The 20,595-nt window shown below is 46.9% G+C and overlaps 1 protein-coding gene across 1 annotated transcript in view; it reads right to left on the bottom strand.

Annotated features, from left to right (window-relative positions):
• Positions 1-864: 864 nt before the first annotated feature.
• The window catches only part of unc-45 (unc-45 myosin chaperone), a 42,530-nt gene continuing 22,799 nt past the window's right edge, over positions 865-20,595 (bottom strand). The window contains exons 15-20 of the mRNA XM_037421289.2: positions 16,290-16,356; positions 15,546-15,659; positions 6,943-7,058; positions 3,714-3,831; positions 2,293-2,439; positions 865-1,222 (exon numbers count right to left, since the gene is read on the bottom strand). Coding sequence (XP_037277186.2) covers positions 935-1,222; positions 2,293-2,439; positions 3,714-3,831; positions 6,943-7,058; positions 15,546-15,659; positions 16,290-16,356 — 850 coding nt within the window. The 3' untranslated portion in view covers positions 865-934. The remainder of the gene's footprint in view (positions 1,223-2,292; positions 2,440-3,713; positions 3,832-6,942; positions 7,059-15,545; positions 15,660-16,289; positions 16,357-20,595) is intronic.

Below are 20,595 nucleotides of genomic sequence, written 5' to 3'. Positions count from 1 at the left end.
TACGGACACACCACATAGTTTTTAAAATCTGAGATGACAGCGTGCCGACAGGTTTTTCCTAGAAAACCACACAAAGTCCTAATCGGGATTCCTCTCTCCCCAAGTGTGTCATCTGGATTCACAAGCTTAGATTAGATCTGTCCTGTTGTTGCAATTGAAGCTAAGTGTTACATATGAAGCTAAGTGATTCACAGATGAATGCAAATGTCATAGAGGAGCACTTTCGAGTAGCAGTTTCTGTTGACAAGTAGCACTGTCGAGGCTCCTTCGTGAATCATGTCTGTGCACACAGAGGTAAGCTTTAAAGCATTGACTGCTGGGCGAGTTGGTAATTCATCTTAACTAAGTTGCGTACAAAAATTGAAGTACAAAAGGAAGACAGCTGGACACAGCGCACACTAACAACTGAAAGTTTATCGCAAAAAACAGACATGTATAAGCGGTTACGAGAACACATACAGTGGAAGAAATGATTAGATTTTAGAATGATTTGTACTTCAATTTTTGCACACAACTCAGTTAAGCTTTAAAGGATGTTGAAATAGAGACAAATAGGCAACACTCCCTTAAACACATCACTCACAGCAGTAGTAAAAACAGAGATTTGAAATATTTATTGATGACTGGTCGAGAGCAGTTTAAGAACAACCAAAGTAAAGTAAATTGCGGGGGCTCAACTTGCCAAAACCACAATATAATTGTGAGACACGCCATAGTAGGAAGTCCAGATTAATTTTGACGTCTGTAAGTGTTCTTTCACTTTGCACCCCCACTAAAAAGTGGCTGCCATGGCCAGCAATGATACCCGCATCTTCTAGCTTAACTACAACAGTGGTTAACAACCAAGCTGTATTTTTGCAAAGATACATACAAAATGAGTTTATTCTCCCCCGTCTTCAACGTCCACCATGTGTCGTCTAAACCTTGAGACATTTTACTCGACGTCGTCGCCATCAGAAGGCTGTTCGGACTTCTCTATGAGTTTCCACTCCTCAGCCTTCTTCAGCGTTTCTTGAGCCAGTTTCTTCACCTTCTCGCTGCTGGCTGTCCCTTCGATCTGGCTGACTGCAAGGAGGACTTCCAGTACCTTAGTGTCGACCAGCTTCTCTGCCACTTCTCGTGTGGAGTGCACCAGGTTGTGCAGGATGCAGATGCCACGGTGCTGGAGGCCCTCGTCCTGGTGAGCCGCCAGGCCGCCAAATATGTCCTCCCAGTCCTTGACCTGCGCATGCATTTTTTCACGAACTCGCTCCTGCAGTGGCCAATACAAAGGAGAGCATCGGTAAAAAAAAAAGAGAGAAAAAAGTGGAGCTCACTTCGGCTCGCTCAAAATATATATTATGCTTTTATGGCTTACCAAAACTATTTTAATCCATACCAACTCGGACTCGCTGAAACTTATCTTGGTCAGACTCAATCATACTCAAACTCGCCAAAATATTACTCTGCATTCCCCTCGGACTCGTGGCTCGATTCGGGTCTGCCGACCTATAGAGCTGAGTGCCTATTCGCAGCAAGACTAAAGAATGTCTGCTAATGATTAAAGATGCATAGTTGAATACCCTAAGCAGAAGGGAAAATTTTTAAATGCGAATGCATTTCTTAGTCGGGCTATATCAGGTGTCCGTCGGGATCCGTCCACCACCCTCTCCCATAGCAGCAGCTGTGGACGTGGACGCCCCTAGCAACTGGAGCCCCAACCATGTCACGCTTCGGCGTCGGCAGCTGCCAGCAACAGCTCGAGGTGCCTCTGTGAAATGCCAAGCCGAGAACGCTGTTTGTTTTGTTCACTTCATAGTATTTTTTAACCGTGCACGCTAGCTACTGCTGCTGGAAATGCATCCCGAGTTTTTCGCTACAAAGAAATGTCACGTGTGGCGAACAGGGCTATTGGCTGCACGGAGTGAGAAAAAAAACATTATTCTTCTAACGCTGGGTTCTCACGTACAAAATACCATTATGGATGCTACGCAATGAATTCGCATTTCCTCAAGATTCCCTTCTGGGAAGTGGGGACATTTTTTAAAAGAATTTCCTTGTTCACGCTTAAGATGACAAACCGATTATCGAAACTCCAGTATATATTAAACCTTCAGCAACTATATGCAACCAGCACCACGAATTTCACACTATGGCTCCATACTAGTATTTCGCACATACTGATATGTTGAGACATCCACCTTTTCTTCTGAACTATTAAAGAAAAACTGCAAGTGGCAAGTTGTCAACTTCTGCTCTACAGGTGCCATTGGACAACAATCATCCCATAGTCTTCCCTGACAATAGACTTACCTCCACCACTTTACGACAGGCGTCAGTGCTGACTGATGTAAGCATGGCCAATGCTCCAGCAGCGGCTAACGCGGTGTCATAGTCCTCGTCCTCGAGGCACAGCGTGAGGTATTTCACTCGATCACCCTTCTCGTATATTGTGACCACCTGCAAAATGTATTGCCCATGAAGTGTGATAGTAACAAAAAGAGAATCACAGTATATTAGAAATGCTATTCGGCACTCATTTTTCTAATCTAAAATAAAGCATGTCGTTACTTCAATATGTGGAAAGGGGGAGTTAGCAGCAAACATAAGTGTAACAAGCTTTGATCACACTTGCAGTTGTCGTTTCCATTTGGTACACATGCAGAACACATGTATCTACGAATGAAATTCCCTTAACAAAATTGCAATTTTTAGGGGCGACCCTTATGCCGTGGGTCGTATGTCCCGTGTCGTCGCTGTCGTATAGCCAGTTGCATTGCATTGCACGTCAATAAAAACGGTGTCACACCATATCCACGGAATGGATAATGATGAGTGGGCGGAAGCCTCTACCCGTGTGTCCGTCCGTCTGTCCGCTTTACTCCACTCGTCATCATTCACCTCGTGGATATGCTGTAATTTTTTTCTTTCTGGCCTGCACCTCTAAATAAAACAATTGGTATCATAAATTTGGTGATAGCAGTCTATAGCTGTGCAACAGTTCATTCTCCTGACAGCAAGGGGTGCATGGTATGACATTTTTTTAACGCCACACAAACAAGGAAAGCAAAGATGCTTATTACTTTAGTGAAGGAGGTCTATGAATGAAGAAGTGTGGTCTTTAGCAAAGCTCGGGTGAAAAAGGAGGCAGCAGTAAATATATAAAAATTTGTCTTTTTAAGTTGTCATACCAAAACATCCAGCAATTCAAGCTGCAAGAAAGGGTTGACGAAACTGAGGAGGTCGATATTTAGTCAAGCAACTGTACATGGCAACTGCTGCACTGCTGCAAAAAAGTGCAAGGGAAACAAAGGTGTTTGTTTCTATTAAAATGAAAAGTCTTGCAATTATAGAGGTGGATTATATGTCTTTGTGCCTATCAAAGAAGAAAAGAGAGAGAAAAGAAAGGTGCCCAAGCTCTCTACCTGCTGTATGACCACACGTGCAGTTTCAGGTTCCTTATAAATTTTCAGGTTTGGTATCTTTTGCCAACAACAAATTGTAATTATAAATACTTTTTTTTTTCTTTCAGGGCATTTTTACTACACCGATTGCTGGCTGACCATGCACAGTGGCAGCAATGCTATTTCTCCGGGTATCCTGGTTTAAAACTCTAGCACTCAAATATTCAATTATAAATAGGCACAACACACACATGTGCGCACTTAAGGCACACAAAAAATGTCTTAACGCTGCACTAGCAAGTAGCTTGAATAGTAAGACAAATGGCTTGCCTCTTCACTTTGCATCAAGTTCAGGACGCACTGGGTGGCAGCTCGTTTGAGCATGACATGATCTTCGTAGCAATAGTTCTCTATTGTGGTGATTCCTCCATCTTTGATCATGCGGGCCCTTTGGAGGAACAACATCGACAGCTTATGTTAGAAGATGCCTAAGTAACTGCACATAATACATTCATTCCGACAATGTGTGACATCAACGCAGTGTCGCCTTCCCCTCTTGCCTCACCGAGGTTTCAATAAGAGGCAGCTCCGAAACACAAAGCACTTTCCTTATTACAAGGCATAGGATTACAATTGTGAGACACTGACAGCTCTTTGTGATCTTGAAACAGCTCTCTCTCGTTCTAAAAAAAATGACAAGTCGAATAGACATGGCTTGATATGAAGTGAATTGCCATCAAGCAGCACTGAATGACCAGAAATAGCCTACCGTGCTTTCGTATAATTCAACTCTGCATATAAACCATGCCCTTTCACTGTCAGGTGTTTCTGGCCGTGACGCTCCCCCAGGGGTTGGCTTGGTTTTGGGAATGTCGGGGAAACTTGAAAAGCAGAGAAATGGTGCACCGTGACGTCAAGATGACAGATGGGGATAAGAAAGGGGTACACATAACCTAGTTTGCTGCTGATAGCAGCGAGTGAGGCCAGCACAAGCAAGCAAAAGAAATGAACGAGTAATGTATCGATATACTAGAGGGCAAACAGAGGGCTCCCCTGAACTTGACGTGCCACAGCAGTATGAAAAAAAAAAAAGAAACTGCGGCAGATGGCAGAACAACCCTTGTACCCATAAAGTCCCTAAAAATAAATATGTACCCATAAACAGTCATCTTGTACCCTTGAATACACGTACCAACACAGCGAGAAGCGCAAATATGTGCTTCTAGATTGATTTGAGGGAAAGTGCAACCGGCAAAATATGCCAGTTTTGCGCTTGTGTGTGAATTTTCGAAGCCCCAATGAAGAACATACTAGTAAATTAGAGACACTGCAGAGTGGAAACACAAGAACATGCTGGCACATTCGTGAAACCAAAAGGGTCAATTACGAAGCACAAATAAAGAATGAACAAAAATAAAAGCTCCACATATTGCCATGAAACCACCCTGCTTGCATTACCATGAAGCAGTGCCATGAAGTCAACATGCACAACAAAATGGGGGCATGAATTACCTGCACCTCTACTTGAGCTTTATACATGAGCGCACAGAGGGAAGTAGGGGGGGGGGGGGGGGGGACAAATTGGGGCAGCTGCCACCCACCCAAGAATTGCGCATATATTTCTATGAAGAACCAATGATCTACACAGCTTGATTAGCATACTGAGCTAGTTCCAATGATCTACACAGCTTGATTAGCATACTGAGCTAGTTCCTGCATATCCACGTGAAACGGCCTTTAGCATTGCCAGCCAACTTTGCACATTACACACTATTGCCCCTTCATCCAACTGCTTAGGGGGAGATGCAGGTAGAAAAATGCGAGTTTTCGCAAAAATTACCTATCTTGTTTTGGCCTGTTTCGATAAGATTAGTACCTCTATTATCCTGAAAAAAAAAAAAATCCATGTCGAGACTAAACTGGAAATGCTTTAAAATTGTGTCTAAAGAGCACGAGGTGGCTGTTAAAAGGTCGAAAGTTTGCACTCTTCAAGCACCTTGCCGCTGATAATGTGCCACTGCTCGCCACTGTCGATCACATGAGGCGAAGAGCCAAGCCTCACTCTTCAAATAACGACGGTTTGTCGCGCTGCTGCAGCACGACAAATAATAAAAAAGAAGCACGCGCATTTTTCAAGCACCGCAACTGGATTTTAAATCATGTGGTACAGATTGGGAACCCTCATTGGCCGTTGTGCACCTGTATGTGCTGTGAAGCCCACTTGCAAGGTCTGTGTCTCGTCGAGCAGCGCACCTGAGGAACGCTTTTCTCGTGTCTTTATCTCCATTATCGATGAAGAAAGTCGTAGCTCACGCGATGGCTACACTGTTAACGTGAAAGCTGTTGTGGCAGCACACTCTGTAGAAATGGGCTGCAAGCAGCTGGTTCGATTTGTGGCAATTCTCGGCTTGCAAAAGCCAATGCATCGTAAGTCATTCACAGCCATCAGCCGGAAAGTCGACAATGGATGACAATGGAGGTTAAGAGACCTCACAATGAGGGAAGCTATTAGGGGCGGCATTGCCGTTATGTACGACGATACGTGGCACAAACACGTCCACAAGAGCCACAACGGCACTGGCATTGTTGTGTCCTTAGACACTGGGCTTTGTTTAGATTTCGAAGTCGTGTCAAACTTTTCCCTGGCTTGCGATTGGCACAAGGCTCGGCCAGATGGAGTGGAATAAGTTTGGCAAGCATTTTTCATGGCCCTGACTGTGAGCGAAATGTCTTTGAGGAGTCAGCTCAAAAAAGCCGTGAGGGACAAACTTATGTACTGACGCATTTTAGTGGCAGTGGCCACTGCAAGAAGAATAGTTCTTTTTTGTGTGCAAATTTCATCATATTTAATTATCTCTTTCATAAATAAACATTCAATTTTAACTTTAAAACTCGTTTTCCTCTGAACACAGATTTTTTGCCATTTTTTTCATTGTGCCCCTGCTTTTCAGCTACTTCTGGTGCACGAATCTGCATAAAATTTTGTCCAAATTTTTTCAAAGTTATTATCTTGTTTAAATGTCAATATTCTTATTATATAATGAAAATCTTATGTAAACCTTTTACGGTAGGAGAAATACGGACTTTTTCACGTCTATTACATATTTTGTGTGCACTTCCTGATTAGTTTTTTTGCATTCTACACTTTATTAGAACCATTATTGAACTACCAATGGTAAACAATTATGAAAGTGTAGTGATGGAGAGGGTAGGGGGAAGGGGGGACAAAAGGCTTAGGGTTTTCATTTTCTCATATTGCAGAACTAAATGTATACAACTTGCAAGAAAACTAATTATATATTAAAAATCAGCACAAGAAGTTTTATAAGCAGCTGAAGTTGCATTGCTTCAGAGTGAATATAAAATGAAGTGTCTTCAAAAAAGGTTTGCTATGTGCCCGCTGCAAGTTCATGCGAGACAGGGCAAAGACCATCAGATACTCTCTCTCTTCTCCTATTTCTCTTTTATTATTTTTTAAACGAGTAATTCACAAAATTAAGCAGGAATTGTGCAGACAAAAGCTAAAGGTGGTAGCACCGGTCTTATTTGTAGGACCTACCTGACACTCTCACTGACTGTTGCAAGATTCGTGAGTGCCATCAGTGCTTCAAATCCCTGCAGCGCAGAGCAATCTGGGTGAAGCAGAGACAAAAGGGGCCGGACCACCTCCACAGCCTGTGCAAAGAAAAAAAATGTATAAAGTCAGAACAAACTTCCACTTACTCTTCGAAACAACCTGTGTGCCTAGTGCATCATCTATAGTTCTGTCACAAATTGCTGAGACACATGCCGGTTGCAGTGTCCTTATACATGCACCGTGTCCATCGTTATCACAGTGGATGTACTGAGTTAATTAATATTTTAAAGCATGCTGGTAAGCCTATCTATCATTTAAATTTCCTTGAGGCATAATAAAAAGAAAGAGAAAGAATTGTGCTACAGCTGTATCACTTCAAAAGCCTTCTCACGGTCCTGTGCAGTGAGGGCTGTCAGCTACATTTTCTGCTCGTTTCAATTACACAGATTAATACTTGATTAAACTTTTCATTAGTCAACTAGTTTGTATTCTCCAAAGAAGAGTCCATCATGCATTTTTATGATGCAGTGCAAGGAGGGTTTTGCAAAATGCTACTTTATTGCAGTGCATTAATGGCAATACAGTATTGCCTTTGGCGCACGCACTCCATATCCCCACAATAGAAAGTAAGTCCAGGGTTTCCACCAATGCACTGTTCTTTTTTGTTTCATAACACGTTTAAAGTACACCCATAAAAAAAGCAAAGGATCACAGCTGCTGCAACACACACAGATACACAAACATGCATTATCGTCAAACTAACCTCCAAAGAGCCCAATGATGCAATACAGTGGCAGCCTACATGCTTGCTGTTGCTAATATTCTGGCTCACGCAGCTTCCTTAAGGTAAGGGTGCGGAGATCTTTATACTACACACAATCAAAATTTCTGCTAACCAGTGGCTACAGAGAAAAAGGAGCTGCTAACCAGTGGCTACAGAGAAAAAGGAGCTGCAACATGTGGGAGAACACAAGAAAAATATTAGTGCCACTTGAATAATAATAATAATAATAGGGATGTGTAGGGAACTATGCGAATGACGACGAAGCAGCAAAAAACGGCAAGCCACAGCGTTGGTGCACACGCGCGACCCGAGCTTGCGCTTGTTTTGTATTTTCGGCCTGTTGACGTTCCTCGCTCTTCTGGCGTTCCTCGGCCTTCCAGTAGGTCTATACGTAAATAAACTGCGTGACATCTGGTGGAGGTGTGTGGACTCCCGTAGAAAACTGGAACTTCGCTCCCGTAAGCTTGCCCCTCTACGTGACACAAACATGGCCACCGAGACGCCTCTCCAGGTGGGACCTTCGACCGTCCATGTCACTTGCGGCGCCGTGTATCCTCAACAGGACCTTCCTATCTTCACGGGCTCCACTGAGTCGGACGTCGAAGATTGGTTGGCGAGGTACGACAAAGTCGGCGCAAGTAACAAATGGGACGACCTAAGCAAGCTGGGCTACGTCACGTTCTACCTTGCGAACACCGCGCAACTGTGGTTTAATAACCACACAGCTGACATTCCTACGTGGTCTGCATTTAAGACTGCTATTACGGACGTCTTTGGACGACCTGCGGCACGCAAGCTTCAGTGGTGTACCTTGATGGCGTCTAGGACGCCATCAAGGTACACCACTGACGGTCATCGACCCTACGCAAACTATTGGTCACCATTGCCCCGACGACGCTCCCTGTCCCCTATGCGTCGCCGACCTGATACGGAAGAGGGAAACTGATCGCTGCAGCTCCGGAGGCAACAGCTGCATACAATTCGAACTGCTTAAGGCCTCCATCTTTCTCGCCGCAAAACGTTATCAACGTCAATGTTGAGGGGACCGCCGCACAAGCGCTTATCGACACAGGGGCCGCCGTTTCCATAATCTGCGAGACCTTATGCCGCAAGTTGAAAAAGGTGACGACGCCTCTTTCGGGCCTGATGCTCCGCACGGCCAACTCGCAGTGCATGAAACCTACAGCTGTGTGCACTGCACGTGTCATTATCCAAGGTGAACTTTATGCCATTGAATTTTTTGTGCTGGCATCATGCTCCCACGAAGTCATTCTTGGATGGGACTTTCTTTCGCGTCATCGGGCCATCATAGATTGCTCACGTGCAGAAGTTGCCCTTACACCGCTGCCAACCTCCTGTTTGGTATATTCTCTTTCTGAAGCTTACAAACTTGTCGTTGTTGCAGACACGGAAATAGCATCGAGAACATCCACCCTTGCAGCCCTGACCTGTACGGCCGCTCCTGCCGGAACTGTTTTGTTCACTCCGTCTGACGTATTTACCCGCCGCCGTAGCCTACACTTGCCCTTTGCCATACTCACCGTGGAATCCGGTGCTACCGCCATGCTCGTTGCGAAATCGCTATCGTCGCCAGTTACCTTACTTCGCGGAGAATATTTGGGTAACATACAAGACGTTGACCTTTTGCGCCCTCTGGAGTTTGCCGAACACCCACCTCACCTCCAGCTCAATGCTATGACACCACCTGTGGCCACACTGCCCGCGCTAGACTCATTCCAGCCCTCTGTTGCCGCTGAGCTATCGCCGACACAAAGACGCGAACTCTTGTCCCTTCTTCGAGAGTTCCGTTCTGCCTTTGATTGCCCTCAACCGTCTTTGGGTCGCACAGCGAACATCACGCACCACATTGACAACGGTACTCATGCTCCCTTACGCCAACGGCCATATCGAGTTTCAGCGGAAGAGCGCCGTATTATCAACGAACAAGTCGACGATATGCTCAAGTGTGGCGTCATCCAGCCATCACAGAGCCCTTGGTCATCCCCTGTTGTACTTGTGCGCAAAAAGAATGGGTCTATCCGATTCTGTGTTGACTACCACCGGCTCAATAAGATAACTCTGAAAGATGTGTACTTGTTGCCACGCATCGACGATGCTCTCGATTGCTTGCAAGGAGCAGAATATTTCTCCTCTTTAGATTTACGCTCAGGATATTGGCAAGTTCCAATGGCTGATCCTGACCGATCGAAGACTGCATTTGTAACACCTGATGGGCTGTATGAGTTTAACGTCATGCTGTTTGGACTCTACAACACCCCAGCTACCTTCGAACAGATGGACACCATTATTCGCGGCTACAAGTGAAACATGTGCCTCTGCTACCTAGACGACATCATCGTTTTTTTTCGCGGCTTTTCGACTCACCTTGTTCGTCTTCGTGCTATTCTCACGTGTCTCACCTCTGCTGGCCTTCAACTTAACATCAAAAAGTGCCATTTCGCCGCACGTCAGCTCACTATACTATGTCACGTCGTCTGCAAAGAGGGTGTTCTCCCGGATCCGGCGAAACTCCGCGCTGTGGCGGACTATCCGAAGCCCAATTCCATCAAGACGCTTCGAAGTTTTATGGGCCTGTGCTCATACTTTCGTCGATTTGTGCACAACTTCTCTTCCATCATCGCGCCTCTTACCAACCTGTTGACAACTTCCAAAAGCATTTCTGCTTGGTCAAAAAAGTGCGACGAATCCTTCACCGCGCTTCGGCGTTTATTATTATCACCTCCAATACTAGGTCATTTTGACCACGATGCGCCTACGGAGGTTCACACCGACACCAGTGCTGTCGGTCTTGGTGCTGTATTGGCTCAACGAAAACCAGGATACCAATAATACGTGGTCGATTACGCGAGTCGAACCCTCGAGAAAGCCGAGTGTAATTATTCCGTCACGGAGAAAGAGTGCCTCACAATTGTCTGGGCTTTGACGAAGTTCCGCCCATACCTTTATGGCCGCCCTTTCGAAGTTGTCACGGACCACTACGCTCTATGCTGGCTATCATCGCTCAGAGACCCGTCGGGGCGTCTTGGTCGTTGGGCGCTTCGCCTACAGGAACACGCCATTTGTGTTGTACACCGATCCGGCCGCAAGCACTCTGACGCTGATGCACTATCCCGCTCGCCGCTACCGGCTGGCCCAACCTCCTCATCACCTTCTTCAGCTGTCATAACACCAATCGACTTCACAGACATGGCATCAGAACAACGCAAAGATGTGTGGATTTCCCAACTCCTCGCCTTTCTGACTGATCCGTTAGCTAATTTGGTCTCAAGAACTATCCGCTGTCAAGCCACACATTTCGCTACTTGAGACGACCTCCTCTACCGGCGGAATTACAAGTCTGAAGGTCGGAGGTGGCTGTTAGTGAAACCCAACCACATGCACTCGGAAACTTGTACAGCTTTCCACAACGACCCGCAAAGCGCTCACGCCGGCGCTCTCAAAACGTGCAACCGTCTACGTCAGCGGTACTACTGGCACGGCAAGTACACATTTGTTCGCAAATACATACGTGCTTTTACTGCATGCCAGCGACGTAAAGCCCCACCTCAACGCCCTGCCAGTACACTTCAGCCTCTGCCTGGTCCAGCGCATCCATTTGACCGCGTCGATATCGACCTATATGAACCAATTCCCACGTCGTCTTCTGGAAATAGGTGAATAATTGTCGGCGTGGACCACCTCACGCGTTATGTGGAGACGGCAGCACTACCCGCAGCAACAGCGAGGGAAGTTGTGTTTTTCATCTTGCGCAACTTCGTTTTTCGCCATGGTGCTCCCCGCGATCTTTTGAGCGACCGAGGGCGTGTTTTCTTGTCTGACGCCATTCAAGCCTTGCTCGCTCAGTGCAACATGGTTCATCGCATGACGACAGCATATCACCCGCAGACGAATGGCCTCACAGAACGATTTAATCGCACTCTCGGTGATATGTTGACGATGTACACAGCTTCAGACCAGACCAATTGGGACAATGTCCTTCCATTCGTCATGTATGCGTATAACACCGCTACGCACGCGACAACAGGGTTTTCCCCTTTCTTTCTGTTGTACGGACGCGAACCATCGTGCACGCTGGACACTATCCTCCCACACACGCCCGACTCCTCTGAGTACACTGCAATTTCCGATATGGCCAGGTACGGAGAAGATTGCAGACGATTGGCCCGTTCACTGACAACCGAGGACCAAGGCCACCAGAAGCTACGGCATGACACCGACCGACATCTCTCTACTATCACGACTGGTGCTCTCGTTTGGCTCTGGATTCCACCGAGCACTCCTGGCCTTTCATCGAAATTACTGGCCCGATACCACGTGCCCTACCGCATTCTCGCCCGTACGTCACCAGTCAATTATGAGATTGAGCCTTTGACACAGTCTCATGACTTACGCCGTCGTGGCCGAGAAATTGTGCATGTGAGTCGCCTGAAGCCGTATTACGACCCCGCTGTAGTGACTACGCCTTAAGTCGCCAGGTTGGCTACGCTATTCACCGGGGGCCAATGTAGGGAACTATGCGAACGACGACAAAGCAGTAAGAAACGGCAAGCCACAGCGTTGGTGCACATGCGCGACCCGAGCTTGCGCTTGTTTTGTATTTTCGGCCTGTTGACGTTCCTCGCTCTTCTGGCGTTCCTTGGCCTTCCAGTAGGTCTATACGTAAATAAACTACGTGACAGATGGAAATTTCAGCGTGAGAGGATGTCTCTCTCTTTGCTCTTACCGGCCTTTCTACTGTTTTCACCGCCGTCTCGCGTCTCCGTGCGTGCAGCCCTTTTCGGGGCTCACCATGGCGACTGAACTCACACTAGGGGATATCCTCAAGGACGGTGACTCACACTCTGTGGCAACCTGCCACACCCGTTCCCAGCTACGCAGGTTCTTCGCTTGGGGCTCTGGACAGCAGAGAGGTAAGGCTCTCGCCCTGCACAGGCAGAAGCTTGAAGTTGCTCCTGCTATAAGAAGGCAGAGACGGAGAGAGAGAGGCAGCAGACAACACCCACAGCGGGGGAAAGTCCACTTCAGGCCCACTCGGAGCCTCCTGAATCGGCGGCTCCGGTAACTACAGACTACCTCATCTTGGATTCCACTAACCTGACCCCATCTCGCGCGCAAGAAGAGCGCTCTACTCAGGGCACCCCTCTTCAAGCGGACTCTACCGAGACCGACACCTCGTCCGTCTCTAGCTCTTCATGGGAGCATACCACGCCTCCCTCGTCGCCTGCAACAACAGACACGACAGGTGCGCCGAGTGTGGTCTCTACTCCGTGCTTCTCCGCCCCTCCTCCGACCTCCTCCCTTATCCCGGCTGCCGAAGTCAACACGATGGAGGCGCCCGAGAGTGTCGCCCCTCCCTCTTCCACATATGTGGGAAATCGTGGTGGCACCGTCATTTACATACCAGTGGGGAAGCGAGCCAACTTCCTCGCTATGACTCGTGACTCGATTGCAGCGTTCCTTTCCGATTTCACTGCCACCCGGTGCGTCCGCGGCAGCAGATCCAACGAAGCTCCTCGATGTTCGGCGGATCTGCTCCCTAAACGTCAAGTCCAAGTTCCTCATGGACAACACGTGTGTTGGACTCATCTTTGGCATTGACCAGGACCTGGATCTTGCTAACATCACGGCCAACATCGACTCGGCCGTTCTGGTCCTCTCGTGTACACGTCGAGGCAGGTGCGTCATTGTCACGTTTGAGGGGACCACCATACCACCGGAGGTGTTCCTTTTCAAGCTCCGCCGGCCAGTTCGTCCGCGCCTCCCGCGGCCCCTCCAGTGTGCCCGCTGTGGTCGCTTCGGCCACGCCACCGCGACCTGCTCGCGGGATCAACGCTGTCTCTGCTGCGGCGGCAGCCACTCGAAAGCACCGTGCCCTGCGGAGTGCCCTCGCTGCATTAACTGCAGCGGCATTCACCCAGCTAAAGCCACGCTGTCCTTCCTGGCAGATTCAGCGCAAGGCCGCCGTCATCATCGCTTCCTCGGACGGCCCCGTGACGCGCCGCCAAGCACTGGAGAAGGCCAGGACCGCTGTCAACAACATCGACAAGCGAGACAGCGCGACACTCGTCCAGGGCCGCTCCTTTCCGGACGCTGTCGCCTCCGGTCGTCGATCGGCGTTGGCATCTCCTCCTCGCCCTCCTGCCAGTGAGCCTACAGCAAGCACAAGTGCCCAGTCGCCCCCTCCTCTGGATTGCCCCGACATCGGGGCGGACCCGAAGGACGCGGTGATCGATGCGCTTGTTGCTGCTGTCCGCGCTGTGATGGTGTTCCTGCCGCCTGATTCGCCGGTTTGTGGTCTGTGTGTTGCAGCTATCCCTGCGCATGGAGTGATTGTTCCGGCGAAGTAGGGCGACTGGATTACCGCACTGAGTTCATCAGGACTCTCATATGTGTGTTCAGCTAAACATTACTTTCCTGTTTTTATTCTTTCTTTTTTTTTTCTCCTTTTCTTTGGCTGAACTGAACTTTTTTTTTGCTTTTTTTTCCCTTCTTGCTTGTGTTTGGGCTATGCGCCCTTGCCAGTGTTCTGTGCACCCGCTGGATTAATTCACCGAGGCCAATAGGACACTAATCTGTGAGTTCAACTGGATTTGTTTTTCCCTTCTCATTGAACTGGAACATTTTTGTTTTTTTTTTTTCCTCTCAGGCTTGCGCTACGTTCCGAAGAGAGTCTTTTCCATCAGTGAGTTCAACTGAATTTTTCTTCCCTTCTCATTAAACTGAAACTTTTTTTTTCATTTTTTTTTCCTCTCGTGCTTGCGCTATGCGCTCACGCAAGTGTTTTCCAACATGACACCAATCTGCAAGTTCAACAGATTTTTTTTTTGCTCGTTGAACTGGAACCATTTGTTGTTTTTTTTTCCTCTTTCCTCTCGTGCTTGCGCTCTGTGCTCACGCGAGTGTTTTCCCCATCATTTGATGCGCCTCTTCGGCTCATCCTCTTTTTTTTTTCGGTGATTTAGTTCCCCGGCCTTCCCGGCGGCTTTTCCTGAGGGTTGCGGATCGTCGCAGCAGTTTCAAATGCACGCTATGTGATGCGGTGCGAATGCTTTTTCTTACCCTTCTCTTACTTTTTCTCTTCTGTCTCTTTAATTCCCATTCCCCCTTTCCCTGCACATAACTGTGGAGGAGCCCTTGATTGAGAGAGGCAGTAACGAGACTGCACTTTTTTTCTTCCTTTTTGCTCTTTCAAAGCCACTTCAATAATAATAATAATAATATTAATAATAATAATTGTCGGGGTTTAACATCCTAAAACGATCATATGATTATGACAGACGCTGTAGAGGAGGGCTCTGAAAATTTCAACCTCCTGGGGTTCTTTCAATGTGCACCTTAAGCTAAGCCCACGGGCCACAAGAATTTTCGCCTCCGCTGAAAATGCAGCTGCCGCAGCCGCGACCTGTAGGTCAGCAGCCGAGTGCCTTAGACACTAGACGACAATGGCTGGTCAGTATGCCACTTGCATATGCAGGCTGAGCTAAAGGGGGTGACCAATGGTGCAATACAGTGGCAGTCTACATTTTTACTGCAACTAAACTTTACTGAAACTACAGTTTTACTGAAAGCAACTCTCCCCTCCTGATGACACAGTAACAAGACAGTTGAAATTCTAACGTGAACATTACTGTACGTCAGTAAAATACTCCCTAGACAGCACCTTTCTTTGAGTAAGCAAAATTTGCACTGTGGCCAGGTGAGAGGGGTGTGCGGCAGCATATGTTATGAAAAAAAGTTTTAGAAAAGGAAGAGAGAGCCAGGGAGGAGAGCCAGGGCTTACCCTCTGACCAGGGAAAGCAACTTCAGGATTGATAGTTATTCCGAGACGAGCCAGGGCCTGCGCTGCTATCATCTTTCCATTGGGTGTGTTCTCCAGAGCAAGCTTGAGCAGCACCTGCAACCACACAACATGCTAAAATAGGCAAGCCTACCTACAGTTCAGCTGCTTTGCTAAACAGTCAATGCAATCATATGATGGTACAAATTATTGTATTGTGAATGTAGATAACGTATGAACTGTGCCATGTGAATTTTGCATAATGATACAGATGTGTAAAACAAATTGAACAAAATTACCTTTGTTAAGGCTTTCAGGTTCTTTAAAAAACCTCATCTTATGCAATGCTAAATCACAGGTTGTAAATGGGACACGTGTTTTAGGTGTACTGCAAATGCGAAGAAATGGCATGAAAATGCAAGAACTCAAGAGTTGAGAACATTTATCTGCCCGATATTCTCCCTAGAGAAGAAAACAAAGAAGAAATAAAAACACACCAAGCATTTATGTATGCAACAAAACATACCAGAGTTCCAAGGACACTTAGAACACAGAGAATATTGAACGTAACGTTACGTGCGCAGTCAATGAGCCAGAACATATAAGCAGAGCACTACAGTGGCAGCACAGCATCATGAAGGAACAGTGTCCAATCGTATAATATTGAATGAACTTCTTGCTGTGCAGTTTGAAGCGTCACTGCAAGTTAAAATTTTATAAATAAAAAAGAAAGTACACGCCCTTTACCTTTGCTCCACCTTGCTGAACAACGTGGCCACGGAGCTCCTGATGCTCACATATTGCATTGAAAATTCTGAAGAAAAGAAATGAGAAAACACAAACACTTAGGTCAACCAGCATACTGCCACATACCTTTCTTGAAGTTTTGTTATTGCCATGTTACACTATGTTCAGCGCAAACCACGCCTACGTTGTTAGAGAAGCTTCGAGGCTGATCGTTTTGTTACGATTTTGCCCACTTCGTGAATCTTTCAGATTATTCTTGAAACAACATTGTCACTAGTGATAACACTAGAATGTTCGATGGCAAGTGTATAAATGCCGACCCGCTTCGCCATTTGTGAGTTGATAGACGGCCGACGCTCAGTTCGCCGCTATCAGTCTAAGACTGCTACTGTAGTCCGACTTTCTGTTTACTGGGCACAGGTTCGCCCAAATAAACAATTTATTATTCAACTCGCAGTGTTCTCCATTCGCCCACGTCACGACCCCGTGGCCATACATTCTTACTGCAATCTCAAGACATATGGTGCACATGTTAAAAATACGACAGCATATGATTTCCCAATTTTGGGGCAACATAGCTATGCAAGTTGAAAGACAATAAAGAGATCAGAACTGTTCTAAGAAACCCCTAATACCGAAATTGAAACCTCAAGATGTTTGTGTCGTTGGATTCTCTTGTGAATGTGGGCACTTCTGATAAAATATAGTGACAGATGTTGCCTTTAAGATATCTCAATTTGATTTTAAAGTAAGCAACAGTGCTCATCCGAGTTGGCAACACCACATGACATCACCACTCGTATCTCGTAGAGTGGGGACCTTGTGTGACATTCAGTTTGAAAAGTGAGTATTGTCAATGTCACATACAAGCGTGCGAGGCACATCCAAAACAACTGGCACCTAACAGTGGTCAATGTTCCTCAGGATCGGTGTTAAAAGTAGGGCGGTCCACGTTTAAACAATCAGTATATGTTTTCGGGTTCACCATCGCCAGTCAAGCATATTGAGGCATGCGAGGTTTGTAGCGCCGGGCTGTTTGGTGCATCAGCAGCTGTGTTGTTGAGACAGACCAGTTGAAGTTGTGCTTTTCTGCAAGATTCCAATTTTGACCACAGCTGGAGCCACACTACCTTTGACCAGCGTCTCGGGTGCTGTCTTATTGTTTAATTCCTTACAGCAGTCAACTTGAACTAGAAGTAATCTTGTTTAGTAGGTAACTGCAGCTTTTCGTGCAACTGAATGTGAGGACGGTGTTCGGAAATCACATGAGGCTTGCATGCTCGTGTTAATGTATCAAACAATCTCTCGGGGATAAGACAAATGTCTCCCATGTCCATAAATAAATATTGTTATAGACACCTTCCTTCCATACAGTTATGCTGGCGCAGCCTACTTACAGAATATTGTGCTTGGGGCTGCTCTGGCCACAGTTCTGATCGTGAAGCAGCAAAAGTAGTTTTGACACTACAAAAAATGGTGAGAGAAAAAACCGCACCACAAAGCAGCACACTAGACCTAACTCTAAATGCAGTTTATCAAAACGTTCCAACATAACTAGAGCGGGAGTCGGGACTTGTACGCTCTTAACGCTGCACATATACCCTGCTCCAGTTCCTAGGCTTGTGCAAATAGTGAGTTTTAGGTTCAAAGCAAATTTAACACGAAGAGCCACATTGGTCGAATAATTCTGAATCGAATTTGTACAGCATATATATGACGTATTCTAACGAAACAGGAATATTTTTTATGACCCAAATAAGCTGCAAATTATTTTTTAAAAATTGTAACAAAGCCTATGCAAATGCTATTTTTTAGCCTCAAATAAAGTGGAAACAACTCCTGTGCCTTTCTTGGAGCTGTGCCTTTCAGCAGACAACAAAAGTCTGCTGTGCCTTTCTTGGGCTTGCAGCTTGCAAGGTGGGGGTCAATTAATAGTTTTCCACATTTGCAATCAGCATTGCACGATTGGCAGTAGGAATATAGGGGCCCTTTTTTACTAGCTGATGGCCTTCCTAGGTACCTTCGATCGGCTTCCCATATATCAGTTGCTACAGTAAAGCCTCGGCGATACAATCACGGCTCGTACGTATTTTGGGATGATACGAATCTTTCTGTAGTCCTGGCCAGGGCCCATTAGCCTGAACTGTAGTGTAGTACAGTTATGGCGAACCGATTTACACCCGGTGATGTTTGACGAGAATGCACACTATTGTGCAGGTGCACACGGGTATTGCCCGCGCTCAGTGCTGTAAATAAATAAATTAATTAACAGCGTTTAGCCTGAACACTGTGTGAACGAATGTCGGCGGCCTTATTGCGCCTTCGTGTGCCTTCGCACTTAAATAACAAATGGCCTTGGCATTGCATTCTTCTTTTTGTTTCCATAGCGTCAACACATGTTGCTGTGATTGAGGTAGCATCGTACTGTGCTTACACACACCCGCCACATCAATGCAAGCCATATCCTCTCAATCAGACATCGAACGTGCACAAATGTTGGGGATGCGCACAACTGCAAACTTTGATTTATACGAGAGACTCTGGAATCTTTAGAAAAGCTCCCTATTATGCGGACATGGCCGTTAATCTGCCAAAGAACATCCCCAGCCCTAGCATGATAAGAAAATGATGAAAACAAAGCAGAGCGGTCATAACATTTTCTGGCCTTCAATTATCGCGTGCAAAGTGCTCAAGTCATTTTCGCTGCAGTACTGTGGTGTTGTGCGGAAAAGCGTACCAAGATTTCAAAAAGGACGATAGCCGTTGCGGAACACATTTAGCAGGTTAATTACATGCAACGCATATTTACGAGTACTAGTATAATCTTTGAAAAACTTTACCGGCTGTCATTCAGAGCTGCTCATGACATTTCTGTGGTCCTGAGACACAATAGAAAATGCATGCTAGCCATCTTTTCTTTGCACATTAATTTTTCCATGTATCTGGTGATAGGAATATATTGTTACGGGGATTACAAATACACGGAAGATAGAAAGGAGTGTATTTGCAATATTTACAGGTAGGTGTGACACCTCAGGGTTGCTAGGATCTCGAGCGCCGAATCCGCTTCTTCATCGATGCGTCTACGACGGGGCGGAGCCATGCCCACTGCCTTGTAATATCACCCCCGGCGGACGAAGCGCCGTCACGGTGCCGCTAAGTCAATCAGGACTGGCAGTGTAGTAGCGTTTTAGTCGCAACACATGGACAACATCAGTAGGTGTTGTGGCAGAAGATGAAGGTGGTTAAACGGGAGTAATGAGGCAGTCGACGTCAGTGACCTTGCGGAGAACTTTGTAGGGCCCGGTGTATCGTAGAAGAAGCTTCTCGCACAAGCCTTCACGTCGATGCGGCGTCCAAAGTAGGACGAGAGAGTCAGCAGGGTTGTAAACGTCGCGGTGCCAGTCATCGTAGCGGACTTTTTGTGAGGCCTGAGAAGCAGTGAGCCTAGTTTGCGCAATTTGGCGAGCGACGCGGGCTTGAGAAGCAACGTTCTGAGCATACATCGTTGGTTCGGTAGTATCAGAAGGAACGAGTGTGTCGAATGGCAAGGCAGGGTTGCGGCCGTACAGAAGAAAGAACGGAGAATAGCCGGCGGTGTCATGCCTTGATGAATTGTATGCAAACGTAACGTAGGGGAGCATTGCGTCCCAGTCACGGTGATCAGCAGAGACGTACATGGACAACATGTCTGTAAGAGTTCAGTTGAGGCGCTCTGTGAGATTGTCCGTCTGGGGATGGTAGGCAGTGGTAAGGTGATGTTCGGTAGAGCAGCTACGAAGGATTTCGTCGATAACTTTTGCGAGGAAGCAGCGGCCACGATCCGTCAGAAGCTGGCGCAGATCCCCATGCCGCAGAATGACGTCATTCAGTAGAAAGTCTGCAATGTCTGTAGCGCAGCTACTTGGCAAGGCACGAGTTATAGCATATCTGGTAGCATAGTCTGTTGCGACAGCGATCCATTTGTTGCCTGACACGGACAGTAAAACTCAGCCTTCTCCCCACTCCCTCTGTTCCCTGAAGCAGAGCTCTCCCAGCTGCGTAGCGGCTGTTGCTACGGAAGGGAGTGGAAGGTTGGTTGCTTCTCGGTGTCCGTCTTGTGTTCTCGTAGCTGCTGCTGCTTGTTCAGAGATGGAAGCCAGCACATCTCAAACGTGACAACAACTCGAATTTATATACACAAACTTATGTACATATTTACAAGACTTGACCGCCGGAACCGTCGCATGTTGCCTCGGCAGAGCCGATAGTGCAGAGCACTCCTTGTTGCGACCAGAACCAGCCGCGAGGACCCGGAAGCCAGGTT

This window comes from Rhipicephalus microplus, chromosome 2 (assembly GCF_043290135.1).
Source record: "Rhipicephalus microplus isolate Deutch F79 chromosome 2, USDA_Rmic, whole genome shotgun sequence".
In the NCBI taxonomy this organism is placed as follows: Eukaryota; Metazoa; Arthropoda; class Arachnida; order Ixodida; family Ixodidae; genus Rhipicephalus; species Rhipicephalus microplus.
Note: the sequence above shows the minus strand (reverse complement) of the source record. Positions and strands in the feature narration are given on the sequence as shown.